Source organism: Lissotriton helveticus, chromosome 3_1 (genome assembly GCF_964261635.1).
Source record: "Lissotriton helveticus chromosome 3_1, aLisHel1.1, whole genome shotgun sequence".
NCBI classification, from domain to species: Eukaryota; Metazoa; Chordata; class Amphibia; order Caudata; family Salamandridae; genus Lissotriton; species Lissotriton helveticus.
Genome location: NC_136061.1, coordinates 277,425,462 through 277,450,016, shown reverse-complemented (window position 1 = coordinate 277,450,016; position 24,555 = coordinate 277,425,462). Strand labels below are relative to the sequence as shown.

Here is a 24,555-nt window from a genome sequence, read left to right as displayed (position 1 = left end):
CCAACCCCCTGCAGCACAAACCCTTTGGCTGCCAGTTTGCAGTACCACATTATGGGTTAGGGAAGGGCACTGTCTGCAGTTAAGGTAATATTTTTGTCCATATGTAAATGCAGTTCAAAAAGCCTTTATTATTAGGGTGAGCGCTCTAAGTAAATGTTTAAAGCTCTGACTGCACTACTGACAGTGGTTCCAGTATAAAAATGTGTACACATGTTTTCAAAGTTCAGCAATATGAGGCTATGTATAATGCTCCCAGAATGCTCTCTGTTTTGAAGCACATATTTGCAGAAGCTTGAAAGCAAGATTGATGATTCTTTGCTTTCAAAATAAAATGTTCATAAAAAAAGGAAAGGAGGAAAAAACATTTTGCTAAACTACTGTAACATTTCAATTACCATTTCTTTTCAGCATCATTTGCTAACATGTGTTGATGCATGCTAGTATTTCCCAAAAATATTCATAATGGAGAATCAGTGTGACCTGTTTCAATAAGATTATGGGAAACTAAAATAAACAAGCATTGGCAAAGCCATTAGATCTGAAATTGGTCACCTTTTTTGTTTTGTCAATGTGTGACTTGTTTTGACATGGTTTTTGTAAAACCTTATTGGTGTGGGAGCTGTGGGGCCCCTCAACATTTTAACAAACATTGGAAAAAGCCAAAATTGTTTTTGTTCTCATAAAGCAGACACTGCCACAGTAGTTACTGCCACTCAACAAAACTACTTTGTGCGCTGATATGCTCCTTGTGAAATAGCTGAATGCTGTCACTCACAGTGAAGCCAGCCGATGGAGAGAGAGACAGAATTTTAATAAACGCAAAACGTCATGGTCAATTCCAGACCAAATTAGGGGTCCAATTAAAGAAATTCTCAAAATTGCACCCCTGGTATATGTCCTTTCATTAAGTGCAGCTATACGACAGGCGGAAAGTACGTCATTACACAGAGAGGAAACCGCAGGACTGCGTAAATACCCTATTGCCCTGGCATGGGATGCTATACTGACGGATCTGTCGTGCGTGGGTAAGGGAGGGGATGCAGCCCCTCTCTGGAGAATGGAAGGCAAAACGGGGATGTTGAAAAAGGGGTGGGCACGCCTGACCCCTCCATGAGCCAAGGTAATGACAATACTATCATTAACTACCCCAATCACCAGGCAGATGGTGGACTCATCTACTGCAGTATGGCTAAGTAGATGACACATTCCCTTTATATCACTAACCAGGGCGTGATGATGTGACGAAGACTTCTTTGTTTGGTTTTTATGTTTAAATGTAGATTCATTAAAACAACAAGTTGTATCTATTTTTGATACAAATTGACACTAAACCGTACAGTCAGGTACAGACATGGATGTGTAAGGTCGAGACAGGATGACTAGTTTTCTTAGACTTGTATGGATATTTCAAAGTGGCCCTTTGGATAATTTGTATACTAAATATGCCATTAATGACCGCTGGCCCTCCCACCATCTGTACTGATTGTTTACCCAATGTCTCCTCCAATCCTGATTGATTACCTGCCTCCCCTTCCCCCATATCTCTCCCCTTCCCCCATATCTCTCCCCTTCCCCCTCCTCTCTCCCTTCCCTCTTTTTCACCTGCGCCTATTGTAACCTGTATATTTGAAAAAATGCAAATAAAGATATTAAAAAAAGAAAAAATCCCGACTGCAAGCCTGTTTAACATTTCTACTATTAACAGAAGTGGCCAGGGGTGACCTCGTTTGGGACTTGGAGGGGCTTCTAGCTGGTTAATGGTGATTCAAGGACACGTCTTTTGGGACTGTAATTGATTGCGTTTTATGTGCTTGCTGATATTTGTACTTTCTATGGCTTCTGTTGATACGATTTTAGTATGCGGGGGTGGGAGGGACCGGGTATCTGAATCGCCGGCCCTTCTCCTCAGAATTTTCTTTATTGTTTTCCTCTCTTTCTTATCTTTATTTCCTTTCTTTAGGGTAATTCTGGGGCGACAGGCACGCTGTTAGTGGGGTAGGCGGGTGTTGGGGGGGGTTTTGTTATTTTAGTTTGTTTTGTTCTATGGTCCCTTTCTCTCTTCCTTCTTAGTGGGGTTGGCTGTATCTCCCTCTTTCATCCCTTTTCTGTCGGGCATCTGCGCTTGCCTCTATTTTCTTGTCTTGGACGGGTGGGTTTTCCATATGATGTTCTCGCTAACTTGCTCGCCATTGTTTGACCTTTACTCCTGGCCTGCCTTCGGCGGGCGTAGTGTGTTTTTGGCTTTATTGCTCACCATTGATTCCCGATTGCTTGGAGGGATGCGCCACTCCCGTCTCTTTTTTGTACATTGTGTAGTGTGATGCCTCTGATGAGATCGCCTCCGCTTCTTTTTCAATATTATAAAAATGGACCTCTCTTATCCTTGTGCTTCGTTGTGCTACAACCACGTATTATGACTAAAACGTGATTCATCCCTGAACCGTAGACGTTTGCACTGCTCCTGTTTCTCTCTCCTGAGTTTGCGGTTGGCCCCTGTGGTTGTAGGCCTGAGCCTGTACTGATTTGATTGCACCAATAAAGGTTTTTAAAAAAAAAATAATAATAATCAAGTGCAGCTATACGCCTTTCATGAATTCACAAGAATTTACAGAAGTAGGACAATACATAGTTCTCCTAGAATATATTTGTGAACTGCACTTTAGCATGAGCAATTGGGCATGTGTAGATTTGCTCTTGCAAAAATCTGAGTGTTTTCAAGTAGACGTTACCTCCAATCACTTTTTTCCCAACTTTGGAAGGTTTATGTCTGCCATATTCAGAGTAAATTTCCAACATTTCTCAGTATGGGATAAGATTAGAAAAGAGTAGTTCGGTACCCTTAAAAGATGCAAGTTAGTAGGTTTGCACAGATTCAAAAGGGCATTCATACCCTGGAACTATTGCTGACCACTATGTTCAGCCTAGTATGTAGATCTGCAGAAACGTGGCAACATAAGGGGATTGCAAGTATTAACACACTACTATGGTATGAGCCCTGGCGAGTAGTATGCTACTCCAAAACCCATAAAAGATTAGTGGTGAATTAGAATGATGAAATATGAAAGTAATTTCATTGGTGGATATGTTAGTTATTTGGATTGAGACGGATAGTGGAGGGCAGAGGTGACTTCAAAATATGACATGCAGTGGTAACGGATATGGCACACAGGGATGTGTGACATGTTGTCTTTTCACTTTTGTCTGCAGCAAGACACGCAGCCTCCAATGGCAGTCTTATAGGTGCTTGGTGAGGTGAGGGGTCCTTTATGGTTGGGTGTGGGTGTGTGTGTGTGTGTGTCTGTCTGTCTTTCTGTCAAATTAAACACTTTCTCCCTCCAAATTAAAGTGGTCTCTGTACTCCGTAAGTTAGTTATCTGACACTTTTTTATTTTTAAACAAACATCAACACGTTTCAGCCGTTACCTCACGGCCTTGTTCACGATGTCCGAGCCACACATAACGTTCAATTTAAATACAAAAGAACAGCAGTATATGGGCATCGACATTAACAAAGGACAATTACATTTCACAACATCGTATACAACATGGTGGCCATTTTAAAGCATGTTATTTATAGTTTTTCTTAGTGCAATTTCAGTTGGAAAAACTTACACTTACAACTGAACAGGTACCTATGTGCTTACCGTGGCGATTTCCACTGTAGCTCCCACAGATCACTTACTGGCTTCTAGTAAGTTTTGTTCATTTTAAATGGTTAGCTGTGCCTACTCCCCATGGATGTATAAACTCACGAAAAACTTAGCAACTAAAACCACAAAATACGTGTTAATAGTAATGTAAACTTCCTGTCTTCTTAGCGAAGTGAAAAAGGCGCTACTCGTCCAAATGCTTGAATGTCACAGTGTGCACTGCAGCTGTGTGTTGATTTTGCACTAGATTTGCAGACCCTGTGACCTCTAGATCGGAGTGACAAGCTGGTGGCCCGTCCCTATGTTCTGGTGATGTAGATGTTTACTTCACGCACAGGCCACAATCCCAGATGCCGCAAGCGTGCCAGCTTAGTTGGTAGCTTCAGCATCGAGACGAAGCAATAAATGGGCCCGCACCCATCTGAGAAGGTTTAATGTGTACTGGTGAGTAACCCTAGGCAGCTGTGGTCCGAAAGGGGTTCAGGTTCCAGTGCTCTCAAAAATCTGAATTCTGTCATTAGTACAACAACTTACATGTTATTTCCTCAAAAACTTGTATACACCTGTGATAAACTCACGAGCTTAGTTTTGGAGGGGCAACATTGTACTGCCCTGTTCTTTATACTGTCTCGCTGTTGTGGATTTTTGAGCATTGTGCCAGTGTGATCAGCCTCTCCAAGCCTTTCGCTGTTCAACCACCGAGGTGTGGGTTGCAATATTGTACCCCGGCATAGGCCCTATTCCCAAATTGGATTACTTAAGTCAAGGTGTTCAGAATGCAGCCATTTATTCCACAGGAGGCTGTGCCACTCTCCGCCCATATTTTTCATTGGCTTATGTCATTGTCCTTAGTAAATGCAGGTTTCTGCTTCGTTAATTGGCTTGTTAGTCCCTTCTTGGTACCTCTCCATCTTCATTTGTAACCTCCCATGAGAACTGGCCCTTTTACCTCTGTTGTTACATGGTATGTCTTATTTACTCTGTAAGCACTATTTATTTTCTTTAATAAGTTTCTCCTACTGCAGTCACAACATTCTTTCCTTAAAAGTACAGCGCGCCATGTGCGCGTTCACGTTCCAAGCAGCCCGGGACAATGGCAGCCACTTCTTTGAAGTGAATAGGTCTCGCATTTACAAGAGTTTCAGCTATTGACATTGTAAATGACAATGCCTTTTATCTATGTGTTCATTATCAAAACAATAAAAGGCCATAAAAGGCCTTGTCATTTAAAATGCCAATAGCTTAAAGTTCTCGCAAATGCGAGACCTATTGCATTGCAAATGCTTGTTTTTATTTGGTGGTGGTGGCTTCTAGTTATCTCAATACATTTTGACCCCTACATTTACACCATTCATTTTACCAGAGCTTTATCCTTTTATTTTGTAATTATTTTACCTTATTTTAAATTGTTGTTTAATTATTTTGGATTATTTATATCGTGATTGTAAAACATTTGAAAGAGAGGTCCTAGTGACTTAAATTGTGAAATAAATTGTGATTTATGGAATGTGAGCTATGTTGCACTTTTTTGCTACACTTGCATTGCATTTTACACCTTGGCTTTATTTGTTCTGTTTTATTCTGTTTCTATTGGTCTTAAAGATTTTGTTCGTGATTTTGTTCTGAAAGTGGGTTAATGCTGTTGGTTTTTTAGTGTTAGAGCTCTATTGATTTTTTTTGTCTTGTGCTACATAAGCTAACATAAACGTGGTTTCTGTTTCTTGGCTGTTTCCTAGGCTTGTGTTGTGAAACGAGAATTTAAGAAAGCTGAACAGTTGATAAAGCATGCCGTATATCTAGCTCGGTGAGTAACCACTATTTCATTTCAAAAGTGTGGGTAGTGGTAGTTTTCATGTTTATAATCCTATTCTACTATTCACAGAGAACATTTTGGATTGAAACATCCGAAATATTCAGATACATTACTGGATTATGGCTTTTACTTGCTCAATGTGGATAATATCTGCCAGTCCGTTGCGATATATCAGGTATGATATGTTTTCTTTTCATCAGATTTGAGAAGGTTATTTTTATTATAACATAGCTGCCATATTTTGAGTTTACTTACGTGTGATATTTGTTTTGCAGCGTGCTTTTGTTTGCCATTTTAGTGCCTTGTGTATGACACTGTACGAGCAGGGCAAATCAGTTATAGTTAGACAATCTAAACTGAAGTGCAAAAAAGAATCAATGCCATGACTAGATGGAGTTTTTGATTGTTAATGCAAGGGCAGGACTGGCAGACACCAGTGTACATCCACTGGGCATTGACCACCCTCCCTCTGAACAACCCACCGCAGAGCCATCAGACATGCGGTGATCGCCTACCATGCAGTCAAGGTGCCAGGATCATGCAGTCCCTGTGCACACACCAAGCTCCCACAATGCAGGCATAGTGCAGTTTGGGCAAACACATCATGCAGTTCCTTCTCACCCACACTGTGAAGCGCAGGGTGTTGTGCCCTGCTAAACAGTTATTAGCATCTGTTTAGGATTAGAGGTAAGGTGCATGCTGCTTTTCAAGTTTTTAGGTTTCGACCTGGCGAGGGGCAAAGCACCTCCCAGATCGAAATCTTTTGTTTTCAGTAGTGAGGTTCGGACCGCCTCTGTTTCCAATTGGCTAGCTCCATAAATGGAGACTAGCCATTGGGAGACAGAGGCTGTCAATCGCGCTTTCTCACGAAAACGCGATTCGGGGGCGTTTCTGGTGCTTTTTTTAAGCCCCGCCCCTTTGTCCCGGGCCGCGCTGCGATTGGCTGCTGGCCCGGGACACCCCCGTGACGTCATTCCCGGGCCGCGCTGTGATTGGCTGCCGGCCCGGGACACCCCCGTGACGTCAGCCAATCACAGCGCGGCCCGGGACCTGACTTGTTTCACTTTACGATCGCCGCAGGAACTGAGCTCCATATTCATCATATGCTCGATTGTATCAATGCACCTCACTTTTTTAAATATGTGTGCACTGGCTAGGCCGTCTCTCACTAGCATTTATAACATTAACCACTATGCTACTAGAAATATTTAAATGGTAACTCCCAAAGGAGCTCCTTGTGAACTGACGCTATTCTTACAAACAATTATTAACCCCGCCCAGCACGGACACTGAAGAAAGGGGTGTTTGGGAGAACAGGACATCGTGGTAACACTCCAGCGTCTGCTGTGGACCTGCACCAAACTATTCCACCCTTTCAGTTAGATTTAAAGAAGAAAGCTCTTCTTCGAAGGTTTGTGGGTCACAGCGTCAATGGCACAGGTGGCATAGGTCAGTCGGAGGCAAGCGTGAGCACGCAGTGAAAGACTGCACAGTCTATGTCGCAATCGGTCATATTTGTAAATTAGGAGCACTGTGTTCCTAGCAGAGCATGGGCTGTGTGCTGATTGGCCAAAGAAGAGCGTACCACGTCGCCCTATCACTATGCAGCCTGTTGATGAGAAGCAGGTGTCCGGGCAAACCTTTGAGCTCTGTCTGGCGTGTTGTTCTCCGGCACCACCTGCATCAGCGTTTCAGGTCATTCCTTGGAGCGCGGCTCCCTGCCCCACTCTTACATAATTGTCTAATAAACAGGGCGTAGCATAAGACCCAATGCAGTATCTGTGTGTGCTATCTCATATGACCTTTAGCCTGATTCGTTGTTTTTTTTTTTAGCTGGAAATCATAAAGTATAATCCTTAGCCATCCCAATCATAACAGCCAGTCGGATTCCAAGAATATGGGCGGAATCCCGCTCACGAGACAATTGTAGACTAAGGAAGGTTCTCCTTTCTCTCCCGCTCTCTCACGTGTTTTGCCTCGGGACCAACAAGTCCACTTCCAGCCAGCCAATCATCATGCACCACAAGCAGAGGTTTCCTTTACAGTGAGTTGAATGCAACAAAGAGATGACTTGAACCCACCTGAAAGAGGAGATATTTAGACAACATCACTTGCTAAAGTCAAGAGAAGGTACCTCAGCATCCAAGCATGTTACATGTTAAGAAACACATACCCAATAGAGTAGCAGTGGCTAAATAATTATGATGGATTCAACGCAGATCTGTGACTGGGGGTGAGTGTCTGAAAAGTTTTAGAACTCCGTCCATCATCTCCTTGTGTTTGCTTTGTTCGCCCTAAGTTGGCATGGTATGCCCAGACGTTGGTCCCTTGATCACTTTGCCAGTGGATTCAAGCTGGCCTGGCTGATGAAGGGTGTTACCCAGAAACTGGTCCCAGGATGCTTGTTTCTGGTTTAGGGAAGACCTCGCTTGGCAGTTTGGACTGGACTGTTCCCATGAGGCACAGGGTCAAGACTGATTTGCATATAGCTGGGTCTGAACTGAGGTGGCGAAGTGAGCTAAAGAATGATGATGGAATCAACCCAGATCTGTGACTGGGGGTGAGTGTCTGAAACGTTTCAGCGCTTCGTCCATCATGTCCTTGTGTTTGCTTCCGACTTAAAGCTTGCCTGGTGTTGGTATTCTGGATTTGTTTAAGTTTTTTGACTAGGCACTGTTCCTGTAGAGTCAGGTGCTCTAGTCTAGATGTGACAGGTAGGGGAAATCCATTGCAATGTTCTCATGATGTTGAAGGCACCTTTGTCACATTGCTGGCCTGTCTTTCACGTGTACATTTAGAGTGCTGGATCAGCCACAAGTTTTTTAGGTTTCGCCTGGCGTCCGCTGCGCAGGCGAAAACTTTTGAGAACAGTATGGTGCCTTTGTCACGCCTCTCACTTGCATTGGCTAGCTCCATAAATGGAGGCTAGCCATTGAAAGTGAGATCTGTCCGTCATGGTCCGAGGCGATTCGTGGGTTTTTCTCATCCTGCCCCTTTTAGCACGTCATGCGGCGGTGGGCGGATGTATTTTTTTTTTTTCTGCATGTTTTGGCCATTTTGGACGTGTCTTTGGAAGGGGTGGGCTGCGCACTGAGGCCGCTGGCCGATGTCGGACGAGCTGCAGACGGCAGGAGTCACCGCAGCAGGGGTGTACCTCTGTCCTTGCCTGGCCTCTACTTCTGTGACTCTCCCTTGTCTGTGGACGCCTGAGCTTGTTTATGTTGTCGTGTTCGTGGCTGCAGTGAGTTCGTTACAGTTTCTGAGATATACGCAAACACGGATCTGTATCTATCTGCCGTTAAATAACACGCTGTAGTATTGGACGGCCTCTAGCTCAAAAAAATCACAAGGGGTTAAATCCATACAGTGAGCTACAATTTCGTCACGTAACCGTGAAGGTGGGCGTGTTATTACAGACCCTTAGCGTGATCGCCAAGGAGGAGCGCATTCTATGCATACATTGTGGGTTTTATAAGGCGCTTTTCTTTTTGTGATCAATGAGCGCCTTGGCATATCGTTGATTGGCTTTGCGTGTATGTTTTGGCCTCGTTCCTGCACTATGCGGTATGTGTCTGAAATTTGAATCGGGTGTCTCGTTTCCAGCCCCACAACGTGCCTACAAATCCGTGTGATACGATCATGTTGATGTTTATCTTTCCGTCGTTGTGCTGCTCATTGTCAGTGTTGCTCCCTCTTGTTGTCTGTACTGCTGCTTCACTCCCTTGCTCCCTCCCACCCTCCCGTGGTCCATGCTGCTGCTTCCCTCATTCCTTCTTTCCCTCCCTCCCACCCTCCCGTTGTCCATGCTGCAGTTTCCCCCTCCCACCATCCTGTTGTCCATGCTGCAGCTTCCCCCTCCCACCCTTCCGTTGTCCATGTTGCAGCTTCCCCCTCCCACCATCCTGTTGTCCATGCCGCAGCTTCCCTCCTCCCACCCTCCCGTTGTCCATGCTACTGCTTAGCGTCCCTCCCACCCTTCCATTGTCCATGCTGATGCTTCCCTCCCTTACACCCTACTGTAGTCCATGCTGCTGCTTAAATCCCCCCACCCTCCCGTTGTCTCCCGTGTGCTCGTTCCCGCTCCCCCTCCCGCTGTCCGTGTGCCCGTTCCCGCCCCCCCTCCCGCTGTCCGTGTCTCCTGGATGTGCAGTGGATTGCAGTTCACAGCACTTGCCTGGCCCAGTGCTGCTTCCCTCCCTTGCTCCCTCCCACCCTCCCGTGGTTCATGCTGCTGCTTCCCTCATTCCTTCTTTCCCTCCCTCCCACCCTCCCGTTGTCCATGCTGCAGCTTCCCCCTCCCACCATCCTGTTGCGTGTATGTTTTGGCCTTGTTCCTGCACTGTGCGGTATGTGTCTGAAATTTGAATCGGGTGTCTCGTTTCCAGCCCCACAACGTGCCTACAAATCCGTGTGATACGATCATGTTGATGTTTTTCTTTCCGTCGTTGTGCTGCTCATTGTCAGTGTTGCTCCCTCCTGTTGTCTGTACTGCTGCTTCCCTCCCTTGCTCCCTCCCACCCTCCCGTGGTCCATGCTGCTGCTTCCCTCCCTTACACCCTACTGTAGTCCATGCTGCTGCTTAAATCCCCCCACCCTCCCGTTGTCTCCTGTGTGCTCGTTCCCGCTCCCCCCTCCCGCTGTCCGTGTCTCCTGGATGTGCAGTGGATTGCAGTTCACAGCACTTCCCTGGCCCAGTGTACTGTAGTGATGACTGTGTATGGTGGGTGACAGCTGGCTGTGTAATTGGACTATAGGCTCTGTGTGCGTTGGGGCTCTGTGTGCATTGGGGCTCTGTGCGCGTTGGTGCTCTGTCTGTGTGGCTAGCTTTTTTTTGTAGGTGACTCTATGTGTGGGTGGTCTGTGTGTGTGTGGGTGGGTCTCTGTGTGTGTGCGTGTGGGTGCAAATGCAATAGGTCTCGCATTTGAGAGAGATTAAGCTATTGGCATTGTAAATGACAATGCCATTTATTTATGTTTTCAAAACCACACATAAATAAAAAAAAATTCATTTACAATGCCAATAGCCCTAACTTTTACAAAGGCGAAACCGTTGCATTGTAAATGCTTGTTGTATCTTGTATATAGAAAGCACTCAAGCTTACATTTTTTTTGCATAAAATAAAGTACAAATATCACTTCTTCAATACCGAAAGGGTGAGGAAGCCTTTCAGATTTCATCTCTAGGAGCTATATGTTGAGTAGTGGGACTTTCTAAGAAATCCGTTGGGCACTTTGGAGGTTCTGTGCCACATCTGTTAGAGAACAGCAGCACACTGCGTGTATGTTTTCTTGTGAAGGGTAATCTTGGTGTGTACCAGAGAGTAGCAACACACTGACTCATTGTAGATTAAGAGCATTACATCGCCATGTATTACCATTCCTAACAGCAGCTCGTTGCTGTACTATCCAAGTACAACTGCTGTATAGTAGTGCAGCACTGGTATCATTAGAGGACACTACGTGTTATCGGTGTCCTTTGTCTTGGAGTAGCAGCACAATTCATCACTGTGCATTGTTGTCTTGTAACAGTACACATTGCTACAGGGAGACAACATAGTGCACCGTTGTGTGTTACACCCTTCCGGAACACTGGGAAAACGCCCGGTGCCTGTTACGGCCAGTCCGGCGCTGATTATACTCCATTATCGGGCACTAAGAGATAGAGAACACCTTAAGTCAAATGTATCGAGTAATTATGGCGCGTTATAGGAGAGTAAGGGCCACCACTCCATCATATATGGGTTACAGCACGTCTGGTGCTTCACTGTGCAGTATAAGCTAACCCTACTGAATTACTGACCATTAGAAATTCGAGGTGTGCCTTACAATCACCAATGCGTATCATGCGTACTGTTATCACAGTGGCCCGTGTGTTGATCTCTCACTGCAAAGGACAGGTAGCTTATGGATAGTTACCCCAGCCAGCCAGAGGTCCAGGGAGCTGCAGTTGAGGCACAGAGCCTTGTATAGCTCCCAGTTTTGGGCACCCCTGTTCCACAAGTTCATTTGCCTGTCTAAGTAGCAATATAGAAGATCCTGCGCCATGTGTGTCAAAGGCCCGATATCGCAGGCTGCAACAACATAAACCCAGAAGCCTACCATGAGGTGATTGGCATTTGGTAGCGCTTTCAGAAAGTAATTCTGCACCCCAACTGTTATTAAAGTTACAATTTTAGAAAAAATTAATTCTTGTGTTTAGTAGCTGAGAATTGCTTTTTTTTTTAAACTTTGTTTTTCATTCTTCCAAACATACAACTGACAGTCGGAAAGCATTTGGTCATTTGGGGAGAGGAGTTGGCCTAATGGCTAAGGCGGTCGACATCGAATCTTGCGGAACTGGATTCGAGTCTCGGCAATGACACTGAACATCCTGTGATTCTGAGCATATCACTTAATCTCCCCGTGCCTAACAAAAATGAATGTGTCCTCATGTAATGCAACTGGTGCTATGTAAAGCGCTCCGATACCCGATTCGGGTCAAGTTCGCACTATATAAAACCCTGTAAAAAATAAAATAACATGCAGTCATAACACTTTTTACAGTGGTTTGGTTATCATGAAGCATACCAGTGTAGCATGGGAGCAAGAGTGAGATACCCCCTCCCCCAGCAATGCGTGCAATGTCACTGGCCCCTGGTTTAGAATTGCTTTTTATATGTCCAAATATTACTCCACATGTATGCTTCTGACTAAACTGCTTGATCATTGAATCTCTTATGGTCATTTCTAGCCCTCTGAAAAGGTCGAATTCAGAACAAACTGCATTTGCAAGGGATTCGCCGTCATGAGTTCATCTCAAAATGTACACAAACCCGGTATTTCCACCTGCGGAAATGTCTCCAAGTGTGACCAGTAGGAATTTACTCGGGAAGAATAGATTTAGTGTCCGCAACCACGTTATTACACATTCCAACTCGCTAAACTCTAAATGTCCTGCTAAACCTGCCGGGTGGTAAAACACCAATGCTCTGTAACCAAATAAGCCTGCTCTGAATGAGAGACAATGACACCACAGAATGACTGTCCCTTGGTTTTCCCTTTTGTTCTCCAGGTTCACTTTAATCCATAAAAGTCAATGTATTATTATTTTGAAAGCAAACCTGATTAATCAAATGTAATAATTATATTTTTCCTGTTTGAGTGAGATAAGAGGACTTTCCTGTTTGCGGATGCAGCTGTGCGATATCTCATTGTTGAGTGAGTTTTCATTCCAATGCTGGGCTTGCCCGCACTGAATTCTAAGGAATTTATTTTTAGTTATTATCTTGTGGCATTTGGACAGATCTGTGAGTGAGGATGTTTCTTTCATATCACACATTGCTGTCCTGTTGGGCTTTGTGTCTTTTAGGCTTTAGTGCTCGAAAAAGAAATATAAAAGTGCAGGTCTCACTATCTCAGACGCCTTCTTTGCTGCGGAATGTGTCTGTACTCTCCCATTGAACGTATTGTGGCCCTGCTCTACCTTTCAAATGAAACAAGTGCATATACTCTGTACCCAAGAGTGCATGCTCTTTTGAGGCACTAAAGTTGGGACTCATGTAAAGGTACTGGATTTAAGGGCACCAGAAAATATTGTAGGAAGTCTCATTACAAAAAATGTGCTGCCCCTCTACAAGTACTACTTATGCAGGGGCTGCATTTTGGCCATAAGGAATGGCTGTCTTCTACTACATCAAACATACACAATCTAAATGAGGAAGACACCAGACATCTTGCATGCATTTGTCAATGTTACCAATGCACCTCCGATTTACTTGATGTCCCTAAAAGTTTGATGATTGGAGGCCATTGCTCCTAGAGGGAATCTGTGGTGGTGTGGTTTAATAGAGTACAGGGTCATCTCTTTTTTCCATAAGTAGTAATGCGCAAATGCAAACCATGTGAAATCCTGCAAGGTAGTTTTTAGGTCTCGCGACCTATCGATGTGCGCAAGCGCATCGAGCGGAGCGAGAATTCAAGTAGCCAAAATCCTCATGAAACCACCAGCTTTTTGCTGGCGTTTTCATGAAGTTCACGTGAACCACGTGATCAAACACGAACGCGCATCAGCCTCCCTCCCTCGTAATTGCATTTGCCGCACAGCACATCAAAGGGCTTCGCCCAGCGTGCGCTCTGCGGCTTCTCGGCTTCTCCTCCCCATATTATTCTTGGATGGCCGGCCGGCACACGGCCTTCCTTGCATTTCTCCTCCCCCTCCCCAGCCAGCTTCCCCCAGGCCGTGTTCCCTCATCCCTCGCACCCCCTCCTCCTTCAGGCCCCCACCATTTGCTTCCATTTGTTCTCTTTCCCTTTCACTCTGTATTGTCGTGTTCGTTCATCATTTTCCTTTCTCTCTAACTTTTCTTTGTCTGCGCCCAAACCCCTTTGTCATGTGCCTTCTGTATAAACGCTTCCCCCACCGCCCCATTATTACCGTACCCAGTAGCCCCCCCCTCTTCATAGGGATTACATCTGATCCTTCCAGCACTGGAGATTTCCAGTCCGCGCTAGCGCCGTGCACACGCTGTACTCTGCTGCTGCCTGCGAGGTACAGTCTGTCTGTCCTGCCTCAGAGCACACTCGAGTCCGCGCTAGTGCCGTGCACACCCTGTACTCTGCTGCTGCCTGCGAGGTACAGTCTGTCCTGCCTCAGAGCACACTCGAGTCCGCTCTAGCGCCGTGCACACACTATACTCTGCTGCTGCCTGCGGGATACATTCTGTGCACTGCTTATTTTATTTATTTATGCGTTTTTTTATAGCGCAGACTTTACACGAAGGCTTCAGAGCGCTTCACAATAGGAACAGTAATGATACATGAGGAGAAAATTACAAGTGAACAAATTACAAAAGCAAACGTTAAGTCACATGAATCAAAAGTGACAATTGTGAGCAAACAAAATACAAGAGGCGCAAACGGTGCAAAACAGGAGGAACAAGCATTGGCATTGCCAATAGGTCTCGCTTGTGGGACCTTATAAGTATTTAGTTTTGCAGCACAATATCCTTGTTGCACCAAGGATATTGTGCTGCAAAACTAAATACTTATAAGGTCCCACAAGCGAGACCTATTGGCAATGCCAATGCGTGTTTCTATTGCCTCTGCATGCGAGTAACCAATAATCTAGCAGTGTGGACAAATGTTGATCTAGTTGCTGAAAGATATTTATTGATACTAACGAGTGCAGTAATTTTGTATGACTTAATTTCAAATTGAACCTATCACAGCTTAAGCATACATAGTTGAGTTAATTGTGCAATTTTCTTTTTAAATATTTCAGACTGCCCTTGATATTCGACAATCAGTATTTGGAGGTAAAAATATCCATGTCGCTACAGCTCATGAAGACTTGGCCTATTCTTCTTATGTTCACCAATACAGCTCTGGAAAATTTGACAATGCACTGTAAGTGCTAGAATTCTGAATTCAAAGAGTATTTTTCCGAAAACCTTATAAGGTTCTTAGGAACCACAGTTTTGTTATGTGCCGTTATGTATTACTAACACTCAATTGTGTAATAAATTTGGGACTTCAAATATTTATTTTGTATGTTTTCTTTACGTTATTTAATTTGATTGATCTCGGATCTTTGGTATATGTAATAGGTGACTGGGGATAAGTGCCCACAAAGAGCGACCCTTGTGGCAGGTTGGTTGAATTGGAGGGGTTTCAAGAAAGGTCTGGCTGATGGAGCAAGAGTTGATTATTGCGAAATTTTGCTTGTAAAATAATGTTTGCAAGTAATCAACTTGGTGAAGTTTCTTCAAAGATTAGTTAAATTCACTTACTTGGTACTTCAATATTCAAATCAAAATACTGGAAAGATGAGCCTCTCGGTTGGAATTGTGGCAGAGGTTAGCAATCTAAACTATGTAAGTATGGTTTAATCTGTAATCTGCTTAGAATTTGAGAGGTTTCTTTTGTTTTATGATTATATGTCTATCATAAGTATGGTCGGTTCAGCCGACTGCATTAGGAATGAAGAGTGAGCTATGGGTTATTACTCAATTAATTGATAGGTACATAAGCGGCTCTCCTATCTCAATGCTACAGAAAGCAGGCCTATTGTAATGGGCAGAGGCCTATGATTTATTTTGATTGGGTCTTTTGGAAATAAGAAATACCTCTGTCTCTTATGTCTACAGCAAGTGCGACATGACGGACAGTAAAGCAAAGTACTGCATTGGGTGGTTCAGGGTTCCTTGTTTTGATGGTGACTTAATTGGCCGTCACCATTGTGTTTTACGTGCCTGTTGAAGTAAGCCAAATTGACATTCTCAAAATAATGTATATTTGGTGTTATAATGTTTTTTCACAGCCATTCAGCAGAGCGCTGACACTCGTGTATTAAAAGCCTCAGTTTCCTGGGCACTGCACTTGCCTAACCCACTATCTTGTTTACTGTGAAAGCCTGCACTATTCAGAATACTCTGCTACTGGCACCAAGCATGCTGACTTTCCAATGTTTGCTCTCGTTTCAGATTTCATGCAGAGCGTGCCATAGACATTATCACACATATTCTCCCAGAAGACCATCTTCTTCTGGCTTCTTCCAAGAGAGTCAAAGGTACTTCTATTTTAACTTCTGTTGCGTAAGCATATGAGTCCTAGATAAGAGGTACGTTTGTGTTAAGAGTAAGTGCTGGACTTGTAAAAAAAATGGATTTAGTTAGCATAAATTTCTGCTGAGGTTAATATTTTTAAAGCTAACAGGAGGAAGAATCTCTTTCAGCACAATTCCATGTGCATTCTGATCATTGGTGACCACTGGGAAAAACATCATCCAAGCCAGCCCCGATCTTTATATTCTGGCGCATAGGTGGTAGTCTCTTTTGCTTAAAGGTTACCATGGCACGTAGGTGGTAGTCTCTTTTGCTTAAAGGGTACGATGGTACTCTAGTCTTCAAAGTAAATAGTCACTTTGAGTCTGACAATACCATTTTACATAGAGTACTGGTCCCTGACCGAATGTCAGTCTTTGTAACCTTTGCCTTAAATTCTGGTCCGATTTAAATAAAAAATGTGTTAGCGTGTGGTATTGTCAGAGCCCTGTTCAGAGAGCCATCGGGCAAACCTGGGTTACCGGGCCCAGCCGTGGGGGTTGATTCCTTTTATTCCTGATGTCCCGTGACTTGACCTATTAGGGTCCTGAGTACCCCTTCAGCACATGACTGTCAGTAGTAGAGTGAATCGAGCAGTTAGGGGTGGAGAAGGGGAAGGGATCCGGGGGAGGGGGGTGTAGATACAGGAGGGTAAACACAGGCTCACAACTCAAAACATGTGCATCAGCAATAAATGACTGTCCATAAAAAACATTTATGGAAACAAATATTTATTTTACAGCTACTACCACAAAGGGAAATATAACATTCACACCTAAATTCCACAGTCCCTTCAGGTCAGGGCTCTAATGTTTCTTAAATGGTTCCCTAAGTCACCCGCCCTCCTAGCTTTAGCAGTAGTACTTTTTCCCTATTCAATATAGGCGACATTCCGGTGAAGCCTAGCTAGTCACAGTCTCAGGAGTCCAACTTTATATAAAAGGCAAAATTGTTTCAGTGCCAAGGCTCTATCTTACAAGCAAGTGCCTCCAGGGCCGACAAGCTGATAATCAGCAGGATCAGAGCGCACCCCCTCCGTGGCATGGGAGCTGCAGCGGCTGTCTCCGGTAACTTCTTTGATCGCAGCCCAGGTGGGATGCGCTCTACTTACCTCAAGTTCCTCACACGGTCATTTAGCCACAGTAACTAAAGATTTTCTGTGGCTCCTCCAAGCTGGGTGAGGTCTTTGGTCCTTCCCACGATGGATGGAGAGGGCAAAAGTCCTTTTGTGGATCCTCACTCATGGTGCACCCCCTTAGGGAGGTCACCAGGGCGGCCTCTTTCCTCCGGTGATTATCCCGACCAGGTTACACTTCTTGCTTGCTTCCGGTGCCCCCCTCTGCTGTACGGGGTCACTGACTCTCCACTGCACATGGTCTCCTAGCCGATCAGCACAGCAGATTTCTTCATAGCAGCTCCTCCTGCCCTACAGGGTCATGTTTCACCACAGCACACGGTCTAAGGCCCACTCAGCCCAGTAATCTCTTCAGGGCTGCCCCTCTTGGCATACAGGGTCGCTGGCTTTCTACCTTACACGGGCTACAGCCCCTTCAGTCAGCAGTCTCTTCATGGCTGCCCTCCTGGCATACACGGTTGTCGGTTCGTCACTGCCCACAGGCGATGACCCATTTAGTGCAACAGTGGTTACGTCTTACTTTAGGGTGTCTCTCCTCTGGCATACGAGAGTCACCAATTTTCCCTGCAACCAGGTATCGACCCAGCCGGGGCAGCAGCTGTCACCTCGCTATGGGAATACACTCGACAGTATTCCCCACTGAACCACGCTCCCTCCAACGCTTGCTTCTTCCTCACAGGGCACACTGGTCTTGAAAAAGGCAAGTAGCCTTGGATCCCTGGATGATGTCCACTCTTCCAGCTAGGAGACTAGCAGCCTAAGGAAGAGGTGTGGCGCAGCGGCCAGGGTGTCTGACTCCGGACCACGGGGTTCACGGTTCAATCCCCAGCACCGGCAACAGGTTAGCCCAGCACCATATGACTCTGGGCAATAGCTGTCTAAATCTTCCAGACGGCCCATAGCACCAGGACACCTCTCTGTAGGTAGCTGTGCCCTTTACAAAAACTGGTATTATTATTATTATTAGTCCCCAGTCCTGGTGACAGGTTACAGTGCTCCTACTCGCACAGCCCAACTGGCTGCTTGACCGTCAACACTTTTTTAATAGACTTCTTATAGTCTATTTCCAGACATCAGATGGGATTTAGAGTCTGGGTCTTTGAAGTTTATGCTGGGGGTCTGCTTCTATTTGAAGTGTCCACTCCTCTGCCCTCTCTTCCTCCTGAAATCAGTCTGTCACAGCAGGAGCGACCCCACAACACAGGCCATGATAGTGACTAGGAGTTCACACCTGGTTGTCAGCCACAGTGATATGTGTTTCAAAGGTTAGCCCAGGGCTTCAGCCCTATTCTTTATGATTCTCTTATCACCCCTTTCTAAAATGTGCCAAGCCTCTTCCTTGTGAACTCTCTGAATCAAAGAGCACCATTTGAAGAGAAGGAGAGCTTCCTTCTCTTCAATGTGTATCACCCAGCGTACAGGAATGTAGCAAACCACAAATCTCTATGTCTGGGATAATTCCTCTACCTGCTCTCCTCATGTTTGACCATGCAGCCCAGGGTATGCCATGTATTGTATCACTCACAGGCACACATACACCCAGCACATGCATTTAACATACACACACTGCACTGTACTGCTTTATCACGGTAATGTACCATTCACAGGCCCACATACACGCAGCACATGTACATCACTCTGGCGCTGCGCAGCAGTACACACCAAACCAGTGTAGACCAAGGGTGAGGTAAGCACACAGCAGTGGAACTTTAAATGAGTGAGCCTGTAGGTCACACTCCGTGACATAGGTAAAAAGGACCTGTTCACTTGTACTCATTCCTATACAGTATGCTGCCACCACCATGCTCATGCTTCTTAATTCCTGATAAAGGCAGTAAACTTTGACCACTATGAGGGTAGCGCTGTGGGCACCCCTCCTGGTCCAAAAAGACTGCAGTCTGTGAAACAGGCCTATGTTATGGCGCACCCACATGACTTAAGTTTACCTAAGACAAAAATCTGTATTCGTTATCTAGACATCAGTACAGTTAGGGCACTCGGGCAGTGGTGCATCTCCATTGCCATGCAGAGACTTTTCAGTACCAACAATGTACCAGAACTAAATTTAAATTCAAAGCTAAAATAATTAATGGGGTTGGGGGAAATCTGTGTTTTAAAAAACCTAACCACTATAGGGAGCTTAAATAAAGAGCCTTATTTGAGTGTGAAAACAAGTTGATAAAGCAACTATATCACTCTTAATTGTATTTGCACTAACCCATTTCTCCACTAAATGAAGGGCAACCTGAAGAAAAGGAATCATTTGTTCTCCACTGAAAAAAACCTTACATGCATCAAAAAGCACGACCAAGTGCTGAGTAAGCAGCTCATTTTGAAATCAACCAAATCTTCTTGAGGAAGGAGATAATCAGTCAGAAATAACCTCTCAAGTGTCGATCACGAGGTCGTCATACCACTCCAAATACTTGAGTAAGTCAAAATTGAACAAAAAACAAGTCCAAACATGACTCCCCTTCTTCCTGCCACTCTCGTCATAGGAAGTTGCTCAAATGTCAGGGTACCTCTCCATCCCTCTCTCCCACCTCTGACCCGATCACCAGCCTGTTCCCGATTTCATCCGCATTTCCAGGCCCATCCGCAACACTGCAACAGAGAGAGGCCTTCAAGAAAACAATGTTGCACATCTTCTTTACTTTTCCGGAGCTCTCTGGTGATCTTTCAGGTCCCACTTATCCAAGGAAGGGCCCAATTCAGGTTATTGCTGGTGGATTCATACCGGATGCCAACGGTGCCTCTTGGACCCGTCCCAGGGGCCGCCCTTAGTCTGATGGTGATGACTGCTCTGACTCTATCTGTGGCTCTGACATCTGTGATGGGCCCCACGCTTCAACTACTGATTTCAGTTGCCTCTTGAAACATTGCATGCATAATTTATGGCACATGGTGGGCGACAAATTGCTAACGGTCCCCAAGGACCTCTGGGCCAATTTAGGCCAAATTATTCAGCACGTCCACAACACTGCTAAATATGTAATTCTTTCTGGCCTGCCTGCGGCTGTCAGTACCAGCGTGGTACTTCAGAAGCAAAGCTTGGGTTAGATCCATGTGTTTCTCAAGTGATGTTCAAACTTCTCTAATGGGCATGCTATTTGATGCCACCTGTCTCTTTAGAGACAAGGTGGACCCTGCCCTCCACTGCCTTAAAGAAAGCAAGGCCACAGCATTCTCCCTGGGTCTTTTAGCAGCAGTTACCTCCAACAATGCCACCCTTTTCGAAGCTTCCAAAAACTGCCTCCTCAGCAACAGGCCTAGCAAGCCTTTTAGGGTAGAGGCCATAGTTCCGCCTGGCACAGTCCAGGCCTCCAGGAGCAATGCACTGTTCAGTCCCCTACCCCTCCTGCCACAGCTGCTGCAAAAGAACGTTCGTTTGCTCTTAGTGGCGCACTGTCACCCAGCTTGAGACCAGATAAGTTATATACTTCATGGACATCACACCAGACAGATGGGTGCTACAGATCATCCAGATGGTTATGCCCTACCCTTCCTATCCATCCCTCTAAACATGCTTCCTACACCAGAAAAGCTTCTAGAGAAACACTTGTCTGTTTTATTGAAGAAGGTTCAGACGTTCTTGAACAAAGGAGCTGTAGAGAGGGTGCAGGCATCCGGTGGTCAGGACCGGCTGCTACTATTGTTACTTTCTGGTGCCGAAGGAGGGAAAACTATGTTTTATTCTAGACCTACACCCTACACCCTTGGAATTTCTTCCTCAAGAATTAAAAGTTCAAGATACTCACTCTGGCCTAAATTCAGTCTGCCCTGGATCCAGGCTACTGAATGGTGGATTTAAGAATTCAGGAATATCTATTCCTACATGCCCGTCCTGCAATCCCACAGAGTCTACTACCTGTGTTTTCAGGTAGGCCACACGCACATTCAGTTCTCCCTGCTCCCCTTCGACCTCACCAGTTCCGCAGGTGTTCACGAAAGAGATGCTGCCCATCTAAGGAGATTGCTAATACCAGTCTTTCCATTACTAGATGACTGGTGCGTAAAGGCAGGTTAACCTCAAACAGTTGTGAACCGCCTCTGGGTGATGGACGATCTAGGGTTTTCCATCGACCTCCCGAAGTCACACCTGACTCAGTCCCAGAAGCTCACTTTCAATGGACCTAGCCACAGCACAGTGCTGTTCAAGCCTTCCCTGTGATCATGATGTTTCAACCCTTGCCCTGGGTCTCAGTGAAAATGGCTCAGAGGTTACTTGGCCTCTTAGTCTCCTGCAACCTGCTAGTGGACCATGCCAGGTGGCACATGTGGGCTCATTACTGAGATCTCAAGTTTCAGACAGGCTCAGCACCAAGGGAACCTGTCTTCCAAGTGTTGGAGGAGACTGAGAAAGATCTGCAGTAGTGGTTGTTGGATCTCAATTCTACCGGCGGCAGACCCCTCTCCCTAACCACCTAGAGTTGACAGTTGTGACGGATGCATCATTGGTGGGTTGATGAGGTCATCGGGGAGAGATGGAGACCAGGTGGCTCTCTTCTCCAGTATTAGGGGTGTCTTTCATAGATTCACATGCTTGAATATTCCCCGTTGTCGAAGTGGGAGTCCCACAGTAAATAAAATAGCAATAATGCTAAATATATATAAATATATATAAACATTATATATATAATAAGAAAGGAAATACAACTGAAAACCTCTAAAAATGATTCCTACATAGGAATGCAAGGTAAAGAGAAAAATCATTTGTAACACATTAGTGTCATTATGTTAGTCCAAATTACAGCCAATCAGGCGCCAGCACCCTCTAGAACCTTCTCCTCAGAAGCTCAAGCCCTCCGATTTTCTACCGCACGTCGTGTGAAGGGAGTCTCCCTGAGCTCTGCTCAGTTTTCATCTCTACTCATCTAGTTTCCAGTGTTTATCTCAACATGTCAAGTAAGAAGTCTTTATTCATACCTTGCTCTTCTTGTGGGAAGCTGCGCCTTTTTGAAAAGGACCCCCACCAGAAGTGTATCTACTGTTTATACCCTGATCATGAGGCTGCAAGTTCTGTAGAACCTTTTCTACTAAGACTCTTAAAGACCGAGAAGGCCGTCTTCTCCTTTGGCTGCAACGTCTTAAGGACAAGGATTCTGCACTGTCTGATGCAGAAAGTTTGTGATCTGGTCTTTCCTCAACAGCCTCTAAGCGTGGTAGTGTTCAGGAGTTTCCATCTCCTTTCCTCAAAAAGCCTAAATTGGCCTTGACTCTGGCTCCTGTGGTGTCTTCTGCCACTCCTACCACTTCTACGCCCACGAGACCTGGCTCTCAAGCGTCTTCTGCAGCTTCTCGAGGTGTTTCCACGCCTCTTAAGGTTCCGCCGTCGACTGGAGCGTCTACGAGCGTTCTGACGACGAGAACAGCATTGCCTGCATCTTCGACGGCGACGCTGACTACCACTTCAGCCTTCTCGTCGTCGACGACGGTATCGTCGACAGCCTCCACGTCCACGAGGGTTTCGTTGTCGTCTACACCTGTTCCGTCGACGATTCCCATCTCCTCGGCGACGAAAAAGAGAGAATCCTCGTCGACGGCAGACCCGAAGAGATCGTCGTCGTCATCAACGACTCTGTCGACCAAGCTCTCGTCGACGAAGACACCGTCGGCCAAGCTCTCGTCCACGAAGACACCGTCGACCAAGGTCTCGTCGACTAAGACACCGTCGACCAAAGCCCCGTCGACGAAGACTCCGTCTATGGAGATTCTATCAGCTTCGACAACGACCCCGTCGACGACTTCGTATTCAGTGGATCGCCCGTCGACGACTCCGTCGACGATCACACCGTCGACGAAGACGACTGCAAAATTACCTTCGTCGACAGCCAAGTCAATCTCGTCGGCGTTAACGACGACGGCACCATCGACGGGGGCACCGATCTCGTTTGCCTCTTTGCCGTTAGTGCCATTGAAGACTTCTGAACCTTCTCATCGTCGCACTGCGGTTCCCTGCCAACAGATCTCTGATCCAGAGCCACAACCACCTTCTCCGATGTTTGCAACTACATCTGAGCATGACACGGACTCGGAGCATGAAGGGGACACTTTTGGGGCGGCACATAGTACCTCTGATTTGATAATTAAATGTCAAGACTCTGATTCTGATGAAGATGGCGGAGACCAAGAGTCTCAACAAGGAGAGCAGTTGATCCAAGTCCCTATGGCTACCATTCCCTTAACCTTGATCTCTAATCTCCAACATATGCTGGACGATTGCAACCGCCGTTTTCCAGCAACACCGCAGACCGCACCTGTACAATCTCCTGCTCCTGTGTGACTATCTCCACCTTCTTTGCCGCCTGTCTTACCACCTACAACTTCGTCTCAAGTTCAGACGTCAATTCGAATCCATACCACTGTTTATCCGCAGGATGCGGATGATGAGGCGGTCCCAGAACGTGAGGACGGAGAGGTCCCTGACAACTCGGATGACGATGCAGGCAACCAGGATATGGCTGAATGGGATGATTATCGGGCACAGACGCCCTCTCCTCAGCCGGTGAACTCGGGTGAATCCCCACCTGTAGATATCGCCAGCTTCCACCTTTTAATGGATAAAGCGGCTCAGCGTTTCAAATTACCACGATCACAACTCGAGGAGGACTGTTTTCTTTATGATTTTAAAGATAAACCCTATAAACAGATACACACAATCCCTATCATCGATTTTGTTTGGAAGGAGGGAATTAAACTCATGAATGCTCCTAACTCCTTACCTGCTCAAATACCGCGCCTTGAGAAAAAGTACAAGGCCCCAACTGGTTCTCCAGCTTGCCTGACTTCTCACCCCAAGCCGGACTCTGTGTTAACTCAGGCCGCACAACGTAGAGCACGGAATCCAGCGTCCCAAATCACAGCCCCTCCTGATAGAGAGGGCCGACGCTTAGATGCTATTGGCCGCAAGTTCTCAACGATGGCTTCAACATCTGTCCGGGCAGCCAATGCCTTAGCCATCTTAGGACGTTATGACCGGCAGATGTGGTCAGACATTGCAGATTTCATGGCACTCATGCCTGATGCTTCCAAGGCTGACGCCCAGCAGATTCTTCGCGATGGTCAGAGGGCATCGGAAGAAATGATCGACTGTGCAATCGATATTGCTAACACAGGTTTCCGTCTGCTTGCAAGTGCGGCTGCACTCCGACGACAAGGCTGGCTGAAGTCCACCTCCTTCCGGCAGGAAGTCCAATCCAAAATACTGGACATGCCTTATGATGGGGAATCGCTATTCGGATCCCATATCGATGACGCCCTTGAGTCAATCAAGAAAGACACCGGTACGGCAAAGTCTTTGGGCACGTTACAGTTTCGGAAGCAGTCCTTTCGAGGTGCGAGCGGACGCGGCACTTCTTCCAACGTTCGAGGTGGCCA

The 24,555-nt window shown here is 45.9% G+C and overlaps 1 protein-coding gene across 2 annotated transcripts in view; it reads left to right on the top strand.

Annotated features, from left to right (window-relative positions):
* APPBP2 (amyloid beta precursor protein binding protein 2) overlaps window positions 1-24,555 on the top strand; it is a 422,870-nt gene that overhangs the window by 334,351 nt on the left and 63,964 nt on the right. For both annotated transcript variants that reach the window (XM_078679805.1, XM_078679806.1), the window contains 4 exons: window positions 5,387-5,454; window positions 5,533-5,638; window positions 14,723-14,847; window positions 15,924-16,009. In XM_078679805.1, the coding sequence (XP_078535931.1) occupies window positions 5,387-5,454; window positions 5,533-5,638; window positions 14,723-14,847; window positions 15,924-16,009 (385 nt within the window). The remainder of the gene's footprint in view (window positions 1-5,386; window positions 5,455-5,532; window positions 5,639-14,722; window positions 14,848-15,923; window positions 16,010-24,555) is intronic.